Raw genomic sequence first — 17755 nt, forward strand, 5'->3', positions numbered from 1 at the left:
CAATATAAGCAGTTTGTGACAAAATAAGAAGTATGTAAAGATTTTTTTATTCAAAAGCAGTAAGGCCCAAATTAATAACTATATCCATGCATACTCTATGATATATTTTCATATAGTTGTTCTTTCCTCAATGAAGGACAAAGCATGAAAATATTTCTTAAATTTATCTCTTTTTCTTTTGTCATTTATAGCTATTTATTTCAAAATATCAGAATAAATTCAAATGTCTGTATATGCTCTTATCTTTGCTCCCCTCTTTGTTCAATAATGTGAATAATAGTGTGTTTAATATCCAAGACATAACAAACTGCACAAAAATAACCATTCCGCACTTCTAATTAACAACATTACAATGCAGAAGGGGGAAAAGGTAAACATTTTGGAAAATTGTGCCATGTTTCTCCATTAATGAAAAAACAGTAAGTGTATCAGGAAATGGTAGAAGCAAAAATGAATCAGCAGGTGATTTTGTGCTATGCAGGATGGAGTTTGGAGTAATTTATTTTATCGGGTAGAAGATAGAAATTTCAAATTTTCTTCTTTACCAGTTAAGGGTGTTGCAGAGAAAATCAAAAGGGAACATACTCACTTCCTGCAAGATCAGTGCCAGCTTTCTAATAAATCAAACCAGCTTTTTTTTAACAGGCATATTTGCACTGTGGAACTTTTTTGCTACATGTAGATACAGTTGCCAAAAGACTGTATGAGCTCTGAAATTCCTGGAGGGCTCTTCAAAAGCCTTGAGTACCAAGACACTTCATCTGATTCTGGCAGTCCCTAAGCTGAAGTTTCTGAAAACTTAGAAATAGGGAGAAACAACTATATATTGGGCTTTTATACAGTTTAGCCATATATCAGCAATTGCTCATTACAAGCTAATGAAGTAGACAGATTGTTGATTTGACTCCCTAAGGCCATTTTTATGTTGCAATATTTCTGAGAGGAGAGAAAGAATTACATTACAAAACTGTAAAAGAACATTTACATTTGAGATGGAAACACAGAATAAATCCTTTGAAATTTCAACTTCATATTTTCCAAAAGAATGTGAAGATCTCCTAATGTGGTTAACAATTTATTAGGATTTGCATATCTAATATACAAAGAATGCTTCTGATATGAGAACCAGTAAAATAAAAAGTAATATTTAATCACATAGTTAATTATTAAGAACAGGTTTTTGATATTCACATTGTTTCATTTAGGTAGTTATAGTGTGGTGCCTGTAACTTCTCTCTCTTGTTCTTAATGGTGAAGCTTCAAAATACAGTGTGACATTAGGAAAAAAAAAGGCTAAAACTTTTGCAATACTCACATTAAAAAATCTGAGTGGACAATCAAAAGTTAAGAGATACAATTTACTAAAAATCTGTAAGGTATTACACAGCTATTAATAATTATTATGTAAGCCAACCATGCTATCACTTGAGAAGTCTGGCAGAACTTAGAGCAAATTGAAAATTTTTTTAAGTCCAAATTCTCAAAAAAGAAAAAAGAACAATTTTTTTTTAAGGAACGTGGCTGACATTTTGACAACAGCAAGTAAACATTATTTTTTCTTCTTACTGAACCAATATTGATACATTTGCATTGATACACAACTGATACTGTGAGATCACTATTCTTGAGTTTAGGATAAGAAATCCATGTTTCAGAACTTCAGAAGAACCCTGGATAAAGTAGAGATTAATATTATATGAGGAATTAAGTTAAGAAGATAGAGTAATCTATGATGTCTGGTGCATAAATCAAAAACTGAGGAAAGACATGATCTGTCACACCACAAATTTTCTCTAGGGAAGAATTAGAGCCCTGTAATTTTCTTTTCCTGAAAGGTACAGTTGTGACAGACTCCTGAAGTTGCTGACTAAACAGTAACAATGTCACTATAGAAATACAATTTCTTAATAACTATTCTGAAAAATAAAGCCTGAAATACTTAGCACCTTCAAACTACATTTGGCAACCTGAAGTAATTGCTAAGTGAACTTGTAAAGAAAGAAGTCAGTATGCCACACTACAATATAGGAAGAATGAAATTAAATGTGGTGAAAGGATTCACAGGTCTGGCTGAGAACCAGTGAAAAAAAGAGCAAATAAGAAGACTGTATTAGCAAAATTATAAAAAATAAAATAGAAGTGTTCCCAGAAGCCGAAAGGAAAAGTGCTTCACCATCAATGTCATATTGCTCCAACTGAAGAACTCAAGACATTGATGGCCTCTGTAGTCCTTCCCCTTCCTTTCCCAAGAATAATGACAGCACAGAAAGGCAGTGCCAGGTTTAACAGAACATCAAAGAAAATGCTGGAGAGTATGTGTGCTACAATTTTTGCTGTATTATTATGAAGACTTTTTTTCTGTAGTAGTATTTTTAAAATTATTTTCAGTAATAATTAAGCATGGACTAAAAATAATTGTTTCATTAGGCAGGTAAGATTTGAGTTACAGTAACACTATATTAGGTGTAAAGTCTTTTTGCCCATAACAACATTTTGCAACGAGCTTCAAGAAAAAATGCAATTACTTCTCTGATAAATTTGGCATACCACTGGATCAATTAAGGCTTCGGAAATACAGGCTGAAAACAGGCAGTGATATGAGCTGCTGCAATCTCAAGTTCCGAAGGAAGTCTCTGTTGGCTAATGTATGGTAACGATGCCAAAACCATCTAGAAAACTAGTGTCTTAGTGCATGGAAAACAACATCAAAAGCCAAGAGAAGCAGGTGCTTTGTCCAGAACTTGATGATTTACTACCCATCCCTAAGTCTCAAAGAGAACAAAGCCATAATAAGCTGCTTAGAGAGAACATTACAGACATACCTAACTACGGCAAACATTCCATAATTATTCTCCAGGGCACTTATTAGAACTAATAAGCTACTCCTCCATTATAAAATAAAAATGAAGGGAGGGAGGGAGGGGAGAACAAAACCCAACCAGAAACATGATTACAGACCTGACCTGAGGCATGGGTAAGGTCTGAGATTTGTACCTGAGAAATACAGTCTGTCAATGAAGTACAGCTTGAGTACTACTGCCACTGCAGATAGGATGAGTGTACATACAGGACACAACTGCAGCTGCTACAGTTTGTATGAAAAAGTTACGTTCATCGACTTAGAACCATTTAGATTGAAAGAGACGTAGAGCACAACCCCCACTCAAAGTGGGGCTAATTTGGTTAGGTTGCTCAGGGCTTTGTCCAGTCCAGTAACGATTTCAAAGGATTCAGATGACACGATCTCAGGGCAACCTGTTGCAACGTTTGACTACCCTCAGAGTGCTATTTTTTTTTCCTTAATATCTAATTGAAATTTCTCTTGTTGCAGCTTGTGCCCATTATCTCCCATTTTATCACTATGTGCCTCTGAGAAGAATCTGTCTCTTCAATACACTCCCATTAGGTAGTTGAAGCAAACCCGGTTTCCTCAATCTCTCTTGGTATGTTACATGACTCACCCTCCTAAGCATCTTGGTGATTCTCCATTGGACCGGAATTAATTCCGGGTGTCAAAATCATTCTAACACTGGTGAGCCCTTAAATGTAGTGCAGGTGTGATCTCAGAAGATTCAGAAGGAAAAATCACTTGTCTAGATCTGCTGATTCCACTCTTGCCTCCAGTATTCCACTCCTAGCCCAGAAGGCTGCTGGCTTTTTTTACCAAAATAACACATCATTGGCTTATGGTCAATTTGTACACGAGGCCCTCCAGAACCTTTCCTGCAGAGCTTTACCCTGTCCAGTCAGTCCCCAGCCTTTACTGTTGCATGGGGCTATTCCACTGAAGATGCACAACTTTGTCAAATGCTCCTGTCAGCTTGAATCTCCAGCCTCATAAAATCCTTCATAAAATCCCAGAGCACTGACATTTCCCCACAAACTGGTGTTGTCCACAAACTTATTCTGTCCCATCATACAGGTCATCAGTAAAAAGAATACTGCCACATTATTAATCACAATTAATAGTATCCAATAGTCTGAGCTCAGCAATCAAGTCAATTTTCCACCCACATTATCATCCACTTATTTAGCCCCTATCTCATCAAACTGTGCTCTCAGGATACTGGGGGGAGAGTGTGCCAAAGGCTTTTCTGAAGTCAGGATATTCAATAACCACTGCTCCCCCCTTGTCAACATGCTTTTCATCTCCTCACAGACAGTGATGTGTTGGTTGGGCACAATTCCCCATGGTAAATCCATACAGACTGTTCCCAAACACCTGCTTGCCTGTCTTTGTTTTGGAAATAGTATCCAGGTGGATTTGCTCCACAAATTTTCCAGGGATTGAGTTTAAAATAACCAGCCCTGTACGTCCCCAGCTCTCTTCTCACTCTTCTTAAGACATTAATCTTTTTCATTCACCAGAAACCGCTCTGACTGCCATGACCTTTCAGAGACAACAGAAAGCAGCTTTGCAGTGGCATTGGCCAGCTTTCTCAAAACTCTTGGGTGCATCTCATCTGCTCCAATAGAGAGCACCAGATACAACCAGATGGCTTAATTGCTTCCTAACTCTTTCTTCCTCCACTGTGGATCATGTTGCACTCCCACAAATCTTATTAGCGGGTTTAGGAAGGACTGGGGGACAACATATACCAATAAAAAGCAAGGTCAAAAGGTATTAATGAACACAACCTTTTCCATTTTCTTTTTGTTGGGTCCTCAGCCCCAGTGGTGAGTAACCATTACAGCAGAGCATTTGCCCTAGTCAGATAAGGGATTACCTGCATCAAAAAATTGTCATGAACATATTTTCAAGAGATCCCTTAGACTACTTCTAAGTCACATTGTTCTTGAAGCAGCTATTGGAGTGGTTAAAATTCCTGGTGTGTATCAGGGCTATGCTGCTTCCAGGTACATCTCTTTTCTCTTAGCCAGCTGGTCTGTGTCAGGCACCTAAACTCTATCATCTGTAGTTGGTTTTGTCAACTAATCTAACCCTTCTTTTCTCTTGAAAATGTTAATCCTTCACATGGCAGCTCTTATTCAAAGTAGTTTATAACATCTTAGGTGTACACCTTAACTCCATTCTCTGCCTCTTCCCTCCTATTTATGATATCACACCATTAGTAACTCCTCCCTGAAGTATCCTGCTCTGTATGCTCCCTACCCAGTCACACATTCTAAGTAAAAAAAAAACAAACAACCCCACATGGTTCATAAAACATTCTATTAAAGAGTTTTCTCCTCAATAACGTAACTATTCATTATGGCTAAATTAAATGCATGTCAGTTTTCTACTGAAGATATCACACTTACTATGCAAGAAACTAACACATATCTGTTAAGAACACTTACAACTGCTCTTTTGCCAACTAATAACAGTTATATCACTTTCAAATTTTACACCATGACAGTAAGTGTTCTTGTGATACTCCTAAAATAAGTTAAGCAGTGCAGTGTCATATTTAGCAGATAGTCCCAGTAAAAATGGAATAATTCACTGAGTTAGCTGGTCCTCTGCTTACGGGATTTTGAGCTGTCCAAATTTAATAATCCTTGAGGTTTTTAAATCAGAATTAAAATACTTCCTTTTGTTCATGTCTCACTGTTCTAAGGTAGATGTTGAAATGCATACTCCAGGTGTTCAGAGAAAAGCAGGAGATAGAGCCATATCAGGTGAAGATGGAAAATTAGGATTAGGTTGATTCCTTTCTCAAACTTCCCCTCACATGCAGACACATAAACATATAATCTAATGCTTACGTACTCCCATACTCCCATTACTTAGATTTCCAGTCCCTTTACCAATGTGGTAAAAATCTACTTTTTTTTTTTGGCATTGTGACTCCTGGAAGCACAGAAAAAATAAGAGATCTCAGTGGCACACACAGGCTAGCAGTAATGTTAGAAACAGTATTCTGCCTGGATTCCAAAGTACAGTGGTTCACTTCTTTGTTCAAACCTAGGCCAAGAATGAGAAGAGACTGTCCATAATGAGTATCTTTCATACTTGGATTGGTGGATGTGAGAAACCCTTTAATTCCATGAGACAAGTCTGTATTCAACAGCACAGCAGAAAAAGATGGGTCTCTTTGAAAAATCAATATACTTAGTTGTTCTTTAGAAGTTCTGCATCCCTGAACTGCTTTTTATAGCACTTCTATCATTCTTTAGTTTAATTGAGAATGAAGAAGAAATATTTTTAAGTGAAGGGGAACGGTACTTACATCTGGGCCCATCATCAACATGTTTAAAACCTACTTTTAACTTTAGAAGTAGCTCATGCCATGGAGACAGCTTCCTTTACATCTGTAGAACCCAATGACTTTAGGAAAGTAAAAGGAGATTGTGGGTTTGCCAAAGTGACAAATACATCAGCCTTTCCCTTATATGCCTTTGTGTTTACTAACTGCTTTAAAAATAAATGAAGAAAATAAGCCCAAGGAAGTTAGGATGCTTGTCTCTATACCTGCAGCATCCATGTTTTCCCTCTGGTTGTCTTTACTGATTATTGGATATTTTCATATTCATTTCATATAAAATATTTCTGTTTCGTGAGCCACGCAGAGGCAATTATGATAGCTCCTACTGAATATGAATTTTACAAGCCTGTTTTTTTCTTTTTTATTGTGTTATCACCTCAGACAGATCCATCTGACACAGGTAGACAGCTCTACCATGGCCTATGGTACAAAGATCTAGCCAAAATATTTTTTTCATTTTCAAAATTGGCCTCCTAGATTCTAGCACACCATTTCATCTTACAAGATCTTAAATGCATATATGCCAATATGCTCTACTATGTAAAGGAAAAATAAAAATAAATTGTATGCTGGAAAAAACATGTATATATGCCATAAAGTTTCGTCACTGCATCATTATTTTTTCTAATAATGCATTTACATTATCATGTATCAACTAAATGAAATCACTCTGGAAGCCTTATCTTAAATTAGTACCCTTATAACATTGTATTTTGTACACATAGATATTACACATTATCATACTCTAAGGCAAAACCAAAACATTACCAGGCAAAAAACTATGTGAAAATACAACAGATTAAAATTTACACTCATGCATTCATTTTTTTTACTAGAAAAGAAAACCCATTGTATTTACCTTTGTACTCTAGGTGGAATCCAGTAAAACTAACAGATCCATCACTCCGAAAAGCCAGATGCATGGTATTTGAACTGCTTTCTATCCTCTCCGGCAGCTTGCTATCTTGAAAGCTCCCAATCAGTGGGCTATTACCATCTGGCCCATCATAGATATAAAGAAAATCATAATTTGGTTCTATACTGAAACTGTAGAAGAAAAAAGAGAAAGAATAGATATAATGTGCTTTGCCTACCATTTTCATTCAAATTAGCTTAAATAGAAGTTTTCCAACACTGTTTTCATAACAGGGAAAAAACCTCCACTGTCAGAATAGTGGTTTGTAGAAATATTTTCTTAGAATTAAACAGAAATACTACATTTATTGGTTCTTTTCTTAGAAACAATATTTTGCTGCTAGCCAGAAAAAAAAAAAAAGAAGTAAACCTTTAAAATAGAACCACCACCCCCAACATTATAAAACTCTATAGAAATAAACGATGTAAATATACTGGAACCCTTGGCAGAAATGCTTGATGTTCTAATGCAGTCAGCTGCAGAGTAGAGTACACACAGCTCAGTCAAACTGAACACTTTCACACAGCCAGGGGATGATTTTCCAGTAACCTTATAATCTTTTTAAAGGAAAAGGTCTAGTATTGAAAACTCATCTTCTGTTTTGAACTTAATTTTACTTCATTTTAAAAACAAAAATTAATTTCATTAAGTAGCTATAGTTAATTAGTTAATTTTGAACTTAATTTTAGTTAAAGGCAGCAAGTTATCCAAATTTACTTGTGAGATTGTCCCTGTACAAAAAAAGTTTAAAGAAATCTTATTAGTAAAAAGGAGGAAATCCAACCACTAAAATTATTTTGTCACTACTTGATACAAGCTTCCAACTAAAATAAATGTCGATATTGAAGATCTGGTACAGCTCCTTTAGAGAAAATATTTTTAAACTTCTAGATTATTTAAAAAATATTTCCTTACAAAAGCAATGCAAAAGTCAAATGTCAACAGCTTTGATTTTTGAAGTGCCACAGTTTGTCTTGAGTTTAAAAGGGTTAGCTGGATTAAGTCCCACTCAAAAGCATATTGAATAGTACCCAGTGGAGTATCCAGAGTTTGGTTTATACAGGAAGTTGGGTTTTTTTCCACTCTAGAACAGTCTGTGCATCGTAAGTGAGGTAAGTCTCAGTGAGTATGTAATCTACTTTGACCAAGACTAACCTCGTCGGCTTCTCTCAAGAATCATTGCAATTGTCCAGATTTTAAGAACAACTTGGCAATATCTGGGATCTATAAGCTGTTCACATACTGTACTGTCACACTGTAAAATATTGGTTTTATTCTAAGATGGAGGATCTCATATCTAAATGTACAACATAAAGACCAGAATATTCTTAAATATTTTGAGCTCATGATATTTCACTAAAAACAAAAAACAGTGATACTACACAACAGAAAGTTGCTTAGCAACTTAGAGAATTCTGAAATCACCAACAAAATAGCTTAATTGTTAAATATGTAAATATAATTGAGTGATTAATTTGCTTGGAAGAAATTCTTCAAAACTCTGTATCACTGGGCACTAAGAACAGACAACTGTATGACCTACACCACTGAACTAGTCATCACATTAACACTGATCAGAACAATAAGAACATTCAGCATAAGAAGGACTTAAATTTGTCGGGACATTACGAGTACGATTTTTAACTTTTCTGTGATATCTTCATGTGCCCCAGTTGGCATGCATATTTTTCAGATATAACATGCATATTAACTCACTTTATGGGTTACATACAATGCAGCAGCAAAAGTTCTTCTGTGGATTCTATTAAACTCAATTAAGTTGTAATAAAGAAAAATGCTAAACCAATTCCATTTAATAACCAGAACAACAGGAGGTATCCTGTTGAAGTATCCTGAAATCATATGGACTAATAATACTAAATCTAAAAAATAGTTTTGAAATTTTCCTTAAATAGCAGGTGAGCTTCTCATACAAAATACGATGAATCAATAGGCTTCATCACTAAAAAAACATCTTCCTGGGCTAGGGAGAATTCAGTGAGTTACTGCCAAGTCAGGAACAGAATTTTGGTAAACTGAGCACCATCCACTTCCACATGAGGTGGTGTAAACTGAGAGTGCTCTAAGATGAACAGGAGCAATGAGCTCCTGAGCTCCACTTCTATGTGTACTGAATGTATTTAGTTTGGCAGCTAACAAAGATAACAACTGCTAATAACTTTGATAGTTATATTAAGCATACATATGTAACACTACAAAGCTGTGGACAACTGCGAATAATAAAGCTACAGACACAAGTAAAAAATATAAACAAGAAGCAGGTTACCTGATAAATGCTAATGATATAACATAATCGTTATTAACAGTGATAGTCCAGTCACAATCTCTGCTGTGGGGATAAGGATGAGGGAAGTTTGGTGAAAGTATAAAACCTGATGAGCCCGTCAAGTTTCCTCCACAGGGAGCTGTGAATAAAAATAAATTAGAATTGAAGAAAGAAGGTAAGAGAAAAAGAAGCGAGTAGCAGCAATCTGTTCACTGACATTTAATGTCCTCCAAAAGTTAAACAAGTGAAGTATTTACAAAGCTTTAACAGAAACAAAAAATGTATTCGTATTTCTCCTTAGACAAATACTAATACTACTAAGTGAAGTACTTAGTTTTGAACTCTGTGTCCTTTAATTTGCTTGCATAATATTATGTCAAGAGTTTTCTGAAAATACTGTGAACTTGAGAAATGCTCTGGCTGCAGACATAAAAAAAATTGATTGCATAAGCTTTTCACTTTCTACTTCCTGTTAAAGGCATTCTGAAGGAGACTTTTTAGGATATGAAATATGATCTAGTTACACTGATAGTGCAACTTACCTGCATTTTCATCAGACATTACTGACTAGTAATTCAGATTGAAACTGATAGAATGTAATATATGTTGTGTGTTTGCGGTCCAGAAGTGTAAATCCTTAATAAAAGAATGAAAGCGTCACTAACCTCTTGAAATTTTGTACTTCAGCATTCTTTAACTGAGACTTCATGTAAGAGTAAGAGAATAAGCACTTTTTCTAAAGATCTTTTTTGAAAGAACTTCATATATTTTATTCAAAAGTTTCTAGATAAGATTTATTAAGACTTATCATTTTGCAAAACTGAATTCTACGAAGTGATCATCTGCAGTACCAGTGAAAGGAGTTAATTGCTCAAGACTTCTGTAGCAAAGACGCAGAGAGCTCAAAGGTTACTTAAATCACTTCCAAAATCATAGAACTATTTAGGTTGGAAAAGTCCAACCATTAATGTAACACTACTAAGTCCACCATGAAACAATGTCCTTAAGCATAACATCTACGTGTCTTTTAAATACCTCAAGGAACAGTGACTGGTTCTTTCATTTAATCCTTGCCAAGGTCTAGTTGATCATCACAAAGACTCTCCAGGGAATAAATGGAAAGTACACAAAATTGTACAGTCAAAAAGTATTTTATTTCAGCTATACCCTTCTTTTTTTTTACTGCTATACCAGCAGTAAAAATACCCATTAATCGTCAACATTGTAAAATATATCCCAGGTAGAATTTCCTTTAGATATAGCAGATTCAGATTATTTTATTTTTTAATTCATTAGATTGTAAATTGAGAAAGTCAACATCATCTAATAAAAAATGTTATTAGACAATGTTGCTTTTTCCAGTTTACTGTCTTCTCTAAAATTGTTCGAAGTCTTTATTTCTCTGTGTGCTTAAATTAAATTCTTGTGTGTTTCAGAATCTATAGTTTTCTGAATTTAATGTGTGCAACATTATCATTAAGTGTCATAGCTTTGTTTATAACTAAGGGCAGACCAGCTCTGAAAACAAAGGACACCTGTTTTTATAGTATTAGACCCAAGACCTTAGACTGAACAAATGTAATAGCCCATATAGAAAGGCAAATGTCAATACACTATGAAAAAATTATTTTTAATCTACTACACAGTGAAAACTAGGTGTAGGTTATGTCAACCTGTCCTTATAAGCCTCTTTGTAGACACAGTGGGAAGTAAGCACTGTGCCAGACAGTCTGTCTGCACTATGATCTTAGCATTCATTTTTCCTATGGGAGCAAGTATAGACTGGGTTGGTTTTTACCTAAAACCTATTTAATTGTTCTGAAAGGCAACAGAGAAGTATTCTAGAACTTTCTGGATTTTATTTATTTATTCACTGAATTACATCTTAGCAAAAGAAACAGGATCTATGGTTGCGTTCATTTTTTTTTTTAAATAAGAAATATTAAATATACAATGATACAATCATAGAATCATTGAATGGTTTGGGTTGGAAGGGACCTTTAAAGGTCATCTAGTCGAACCTCCCTGCGATGAACAGGGACATCTTCAACTAGATCAGGTTGCTCAGAGCCTCGTCCAACCTGACCTTGAATGTTTCCAGGGATGGGGCATCTACCACCTCTCTGGGCAACCTGTGTTTCACCACCTATCTCTAAATTTCAACATTCATTCAAATAATTGAATCCAATTTGAAATTAAGATGTTCTTAAAATTGTGTTACAAGCAAGACTGTAGGAGACTAAATAACCAAGGCAGTCCCACAGGTAAGAATTTTGCCTGATTATGTTAGGTGCCCTTGTTTTACTTCCCTCCTTTCAGACAGTCCATTTAGGCAGTCCTGCTTTGGACATGACATTATCTCATAATGACTCAGGGAAACACCACTGCAACTGGCCTATCCAGTATTCTTCTGCTTACACTTCCTTGGAGTGGCCCATTTTCCTTCAGTTCTGATCCATCAATTTGCAGATCCTACTCAACAGGTGTGCCAAAGCCAATCTGGGGCAGAGTTAATTTCCTTCATAGTACATAGTACTAGGGTTTATGTTTTGGATTTGTGCTAGAAACACTGTTGATAATACAGGGATGTTTTAGTTATTGCTGTGCAGCGCTTACACAGGGTCAAGGCCTTTCCTGCTTCTTACATCAAGCCACCAGTGAGTAATTTGGGGGTGCACAGGAAGTTGGCAGGAGGCACAACTGGGACAGCTGACCTCAACTGACCAAAGGGATATTCCATACCGTATGATGTCATTCTCAGCATATAAAGCTGGGGGACAAAGGAAGCAGGGGGACATTCAGAGTGATGACATTTGTCTTCCCAAGTAACCATTACGTGTGCTGAAGCCCAGCTTTCCTGGAGCTGGCCGAACACCTGCCTGCTGCTGGGAAGTAGCAAATGAATTTTGTTTTTTCTTTTGCTTGCATGTGGTGCTTTTGCCTTACTTATTAAACTGTCTTTATCTCAACCCATGAGTTTTCTCTCTCTTTCAGTTCTCTCCCCCACCCCACTGAGGGAGAGTGAGCAAGTGGCTGGGTGTTTTTTACTTGCCAGCTGGGGTTAAACCACAACAATAGATTATCTGTCACAACTCTGAGGGAATTTCATGTCAGCAGCTGTTGTCCTCTGAAACAAAATCCATTATTCTACATCATGATATAACATTTGACTGCATTAAAGAACATACAGGCCAAATATGCATCATTTAATTATTTAACTAGCCAGATGGGACATAATCCCATGATTATTTATCACTCTACCTCTAGATCAGTTTTTAGAAGCAATAGTTTAGCTACTTTCTTGATCAATAATAATAATTATTAAGATTGCCTCAGAAAAGATTACTGGAATGCTACTATCTACTGGAGGCTTCTGTAATTTCTTATTAATTTTCATCATGATTCCATTAACCAAGTTAAATGCTTTCAAAGTCCATTTAATATGAGCTATGTTAATCAGAACAGCATTAGAGACTGAGACAATATTTCCAGAAATAAATGGTAAGTTACAATTTTTACTAATGAAAATTTTGTTCTTTCTAAAATAATGAAGACTGCCAGAGAAATTAGGCTATCTTCCAATTCTTTCCTCTTGCATCCTACTTTATCCCTTGGATAATTTTACCTGATCCATAAAATTACTAGGTCATCTGCCTGATATTTTGTACATACTGGCATATGAACTGAATCCTCCACTCTCATCACCATTTTTCAAGTTTTAAGGCAAAGCTAATAGAGTCGTTGACATTGACTTTCTTGCTTTCTCTAACATAGACCATCAAATTATAAATCATATGGCCTTGAGAGGGAAAGGATAAGAACTATTATACTAACAACTGCAGAGGAAAGATTTTGGTAATGTCCATTGGAGCTTTATACAGCACAATTTATCATATGTGCAGTACTTGTATGCATTTGTTCTTCAAAGAAAGTTCCTAGAGCAGTGTAATTCATTACTCCAGTATTTAAAAGTTTAGGAAAGCACTACTTGATTTTTTTCTGCATACCTATACAGACTGGTGGGTTGGGCTGCCAGAAGTACCGGTTTTCTACCTGAATGCAGGTTATTCTCTCATCTCCTTGCAGTTCATAGCCAGGGTCACACTGAAAAATGACAGTGTCTCCAGGTTCTCTTCCATCCCCATTTCTAGTTCCATTCATGGGGACACCAGGGTCACGACAGGCAGTCGCTACAGAACCTAGCAGAGAAGGGAAAAATATTTTTTTTTAAAAAGCCAGCTTTTCAATCATTACATTTTTCTATTTAAAAGTTCAGAAATTCTGAAATTTTCTAACTCACTTCTGAAATTTTGAGAAATCATCTGACAATCTTCTGCTTTTATACTATTTTGTCACCTGTTGTAATTACTGAAATGTATATTTTTTTATTTAGTCCTTTTCTTGGATAAAAATCTGTGAAGCATTGCAAAAAGTAAGAGATTTGCTAGTACCCTGGACACTCAGCACTTCTCACTTAGAGGAATTCTTAATATGACTAATGGAAAGAAGAGAACCTCAGGTTGTCCTATAAACTGCGCTTGCACGCGTCTTCAATTCTCCACAATTCCGTAGTTCTTAAATGTATGTATTGTGTAACATTTAATAGTAAATTTGGAAATTAATTTCATTGATCATTCATATCTATACATTTGCACACAACATATCTACCATGCCAGGCTTTTGTAATAATATTAAAGAAGTCACCTACACAAAAAATACGTGTGGACTTAGTCTAAGAGAATATACAGTCACACTTAATGTATAAATACACAATATTCCTAAGACCACACACACAACCACAATGACTACAAGAGAAGTATGAGATTTATAAATGTTTTCTCCAGATTTACCATAACATGATCAGCCTATTATTTAATCTATTATGCACCAGAATATGTAAGCTTATGTGAAAAATAAGCCCATCAATGTTTATTTAAGTAAATATTATTTCCTACTTACATTATAGAACTGCAACATTTCATATGTATTACAAATAAATAACAAACATCAGAGCTGGCTGTGGAACTAGTCCCACTGAGCTCAGTAATCCGTATAACATAAATACAAAGTGGCAGTACTAAAATTTAATTCAGATGCCCCCTTTCTGGGGAGCTAATACCAGCAGACAGAAATGTATTCATCTGAAATGTGTGTGGTTTATATATTTACTATATTTTTGAAGAAGAAATCTTGGTCTAAATAGGTTATTTCCCTAAAAAAACCCCAAGTATCTTGCTTTTCAAGACATGCTTAATAAAACTAAAAGAATTAGCTCTATAAAGCTGTAAGACTTTTTATGGGGTTGTTTTTCCACAAGTCCTGAGTGGAAGTAGAAGCAGAGGGTAAACCCCCACCCCCCAATAAAAAAAAAAAAAAATCTATATCTATACTATTTTAATTATGAAATGTATATTCCAGTGCAGGAACTGATTTTTTTTTCTATTATATATTCAGGGCCCTCAATCACTACCTTCATCATTCCCCGTGAAAATTTGTGGAGTAAGCAAAAAGCTCAGGAATTATAAAGTCCCCTATAACTTTACTATCTGCAATGCAGACTTGAGACCTTCCTGCAAAATAAATGGAGCAGGCTATCACAATTCCCCATAAATTCACAGATGGGCTCAAGTTCTTTTTGACATATTAAAACTGATAGATAAAGTAAGAAAAGAATACATCAGGTTTTACTCTATTACAATCATTGTAAACTCACAGTTAAGAAAAGTCTTCTTTTATGGTCACATTGTCTTGAATAACTAGTGAGGTATGATTTGTAAATGTAATCAATTAAATTGCTATAAACTACATGTCCATTATCTAGTACACGCAGCATGACAGGTGCAAGAATGGCTGTGTGTGCAGCAAAAACCTGTGTGTGATCATCTGAGAGCTTTTTTCCACTAATGAAGGTAGAGAAATGCAGAAACCTATTTTGTTCTTCTCTGGGTAGTGCTAGTTTGGAATAATTACACTGCAACAGCCAAAAGATTTGTGCTAGATTCGGAACTCAAAGAGGCAGTTCTTGACTGAACACTCCAGCTTCAGGATGGAAATGAGACTCAATACTCAAAGTGTTCAACAGATGAGGAATTTTGGACAGATAAGACACACAGAGCTTACATGAATTTCTGCATGGTCAAGGTGGCAGAAAGTGTTTGGAACTGAGTATGTTTGTGAAGTAAAACTCCAGATTATGTTTTGGTTTACACTGGGGCATAGTTTCAGAGCACATGAATTGCTTCCTTTTGGACAAAACTAAACTGGAAGAAACGCTTCTCAACTATGCCAGAATAACTCTGAGCTAAGAATATCTCTGCATTGAACAGCGTTGCTAGCAGTGTTTCAGTACCAGCTGTTTCAATCTTTATATCAGCTGCTTTTAGTCTATATTACCTGCTAATACAGAAGAGACTTAGTGTCTCAGACATCCATACAAAATATTCTCTAATGTAGATTTTGAATATGAGACCACCAATTCTCCAGAAAATGTGCTAATGCACAGGCACAAATATTACTTGCTCTGGAGAGTTAGTTATCTTACCCCCGTCCTGCTATGGGACTTCAAGGAAGTGGGGCAGAATCTTGTTTTGGAGATTCATAGCAGCCAAGCCACGTACATTCCCCTCCCTGCCCCCAACCTGTTTGGATTTTTTCTATGTTCTAAGAGCACACGTGATCAGATTCCTATGTTCATATCTGCCTAAAAATTTCCTTGATGTGGAGTAGAAAAACATTTTGATACATCTCTTTAATAATAAGGCATTCAAAAACTTTTAAATAATAAATCAGATAATTAAGTTATTGTAAATTAATCATTCCTGCCTGAAAAATAGCAACTTACTGCCAGGGTCCAAAGGTTTCTGATAGTTCAAAAGCCCAGGTAATTTGATATGTGATGCAATGTCCTAAGATGACAGCTCCATTTTCATGCAGGAAAGATACTTTGAAACATGGCATTAAAAGTGTGACAAGGCAGTAATAGACTGCACTGATGCTGGGATCAATATAATAAATGTCTCAGGACTTCTTGCTGTTAACAGTGATTTCTAAATTTAGTTTTCTAGTGCATGCCAAGTCTAATACCAGTAAAGACTCTGAATCCCAACCCTGAGACAAAATTACTTCTTCCTTTTGATTAATTTGTACATGTCTTCTGAAGAGAAAAGAAGGGAGAATTTTATTTATTTATCTGAGAATTAGGAAAAAAAAACCCAAACATTTTATTTCTTTTTTTCTTTTTTTCTTTTTTTTTCCCCAGAGCGCAAAATGAGGGCAGAAGCTCTAAGCCTTCCAAATTTCAGGCTCTTCATAACACAGAGCATGTAAAAAAAAAATCATTCTTAACCTATTTAAATCAACATGTTCGTCTAAACTCCTATCACTTTAAATAAAGGCTTTCTATAATTGTTGGTCTTTCAAACTTGCATCAGCCTGAACCAATCCTGACAGACTGCACCTTCCAAATTCAAGCTTCCCCGGACTCCACGTAATTCCTTTACCCGTACGGACACTGCATCTCCCCGCATCGCTAATGCTGCCTGAGAATCAGGTCAGCCTGGGATTTGCTATCTCAAATTCAACCTTCTATACAACTTCTCGTGAAAAAGAAAGAATAAAAGAGCCACAGTGGTTTTCTGCAGTCTTCTACCAACAGAAGCACTGCTGAGATAATTTTTTTTAATCTATTTTTAACTTCTGTTTCTGCTGTAGATCTAACAGAGATTTAGGAGCATAGCCATTATAATTCTTAAGTAAATTCTAACCGTAGACTCAGTTTGTTGACTTTGCATGACTTCATATATTCTATCTAAGTTTGACAGTTATTGTTTGAAGATTAAAATGGGAAAATATTAAGAATAAAGCAGAGAATCCAAATTTTATCTGGGACAATGCACCCCTTCAACAAAAGAGTTTCACATTTTGCACAATCAGGGTTTTCTAGGTTGTCTAGGCAAGTTCTCTGTTTACTTAACTCTTAGCTACGTCATCTTAGGCACTTAACTTTGGGTTTCATTCCTCTCAGATTCTGCAACAGTAAATAAGTTAGGAGGTGTAAGATAGGTTAGGTTTATTTTGCATGGGAAAAAAACAATCAAAAACCCCTAAACCACAGAAATTAGTAAATTGGGGTAAACCACAGTTCAAATCTCCCCTGTCTGATACCAAGCAGAAGATACATATTGATGTAGCTTCTCATATAGAATTTCCTGACTAGTTCAAGAGACATTAGGTCAAAGAATGCAACACACAGGCCTCCCGTTTCTGTTTCCAATAATCCTTAACAATTCTAAATGAAATAAAAGCTTGGAAAGAAATAACTAAATCATCGGTGTAAGTTTCTGT

The 17755-nt window shown here is 35.7% G+C and overlaps 1 protein-coding gene across 1 annotated transcript in view; it reads right to left on the bottom strand.

Moving 5' to 3' along the window:
• The window catches only part of CSMD3 (CUB and Sushi multiple domains 3), a 600957-nt gene that overhangs the window by 160777 nt on the left and 422425 nt on the right, over positions 1 to 17755 (bottom strand). Inside the window, exons 28-30 of the mRNA XM_014965576.1 lie at positions 13420 to 13611; positions 9413 to 9551; positions 7069 to 7256 (exon numbers count right to left, since the gene is read on the bottom strand). Of these exons, the coding sequence (XP_014821062.1) occupies positions 7069 to 7256; positions 9413 to 9551; positions 13420 to 13611 (519 nt within the window). The remainder of the gene's footprint in view (positions 1 to 7068; positions 7257 to 9412; positions 9552 to 13419; positions 13612 to 17755) is intronic.

This window comes from Calidris pugnax, unplaced genomic scaffold (genome assembly GCF_001431845.1).
Source record: "Calidris pugnax isolate Ruff unplaced genomic scaffold, ASM143184v1 scaffold41, whole genome shotgun sequence".
NCBI classification, from domain to species: Eukaryota; Metazoa; Chordata; class Aves; order Charadriiformes; family Scolopacidae; genus Calidris; species Calidris pugnax.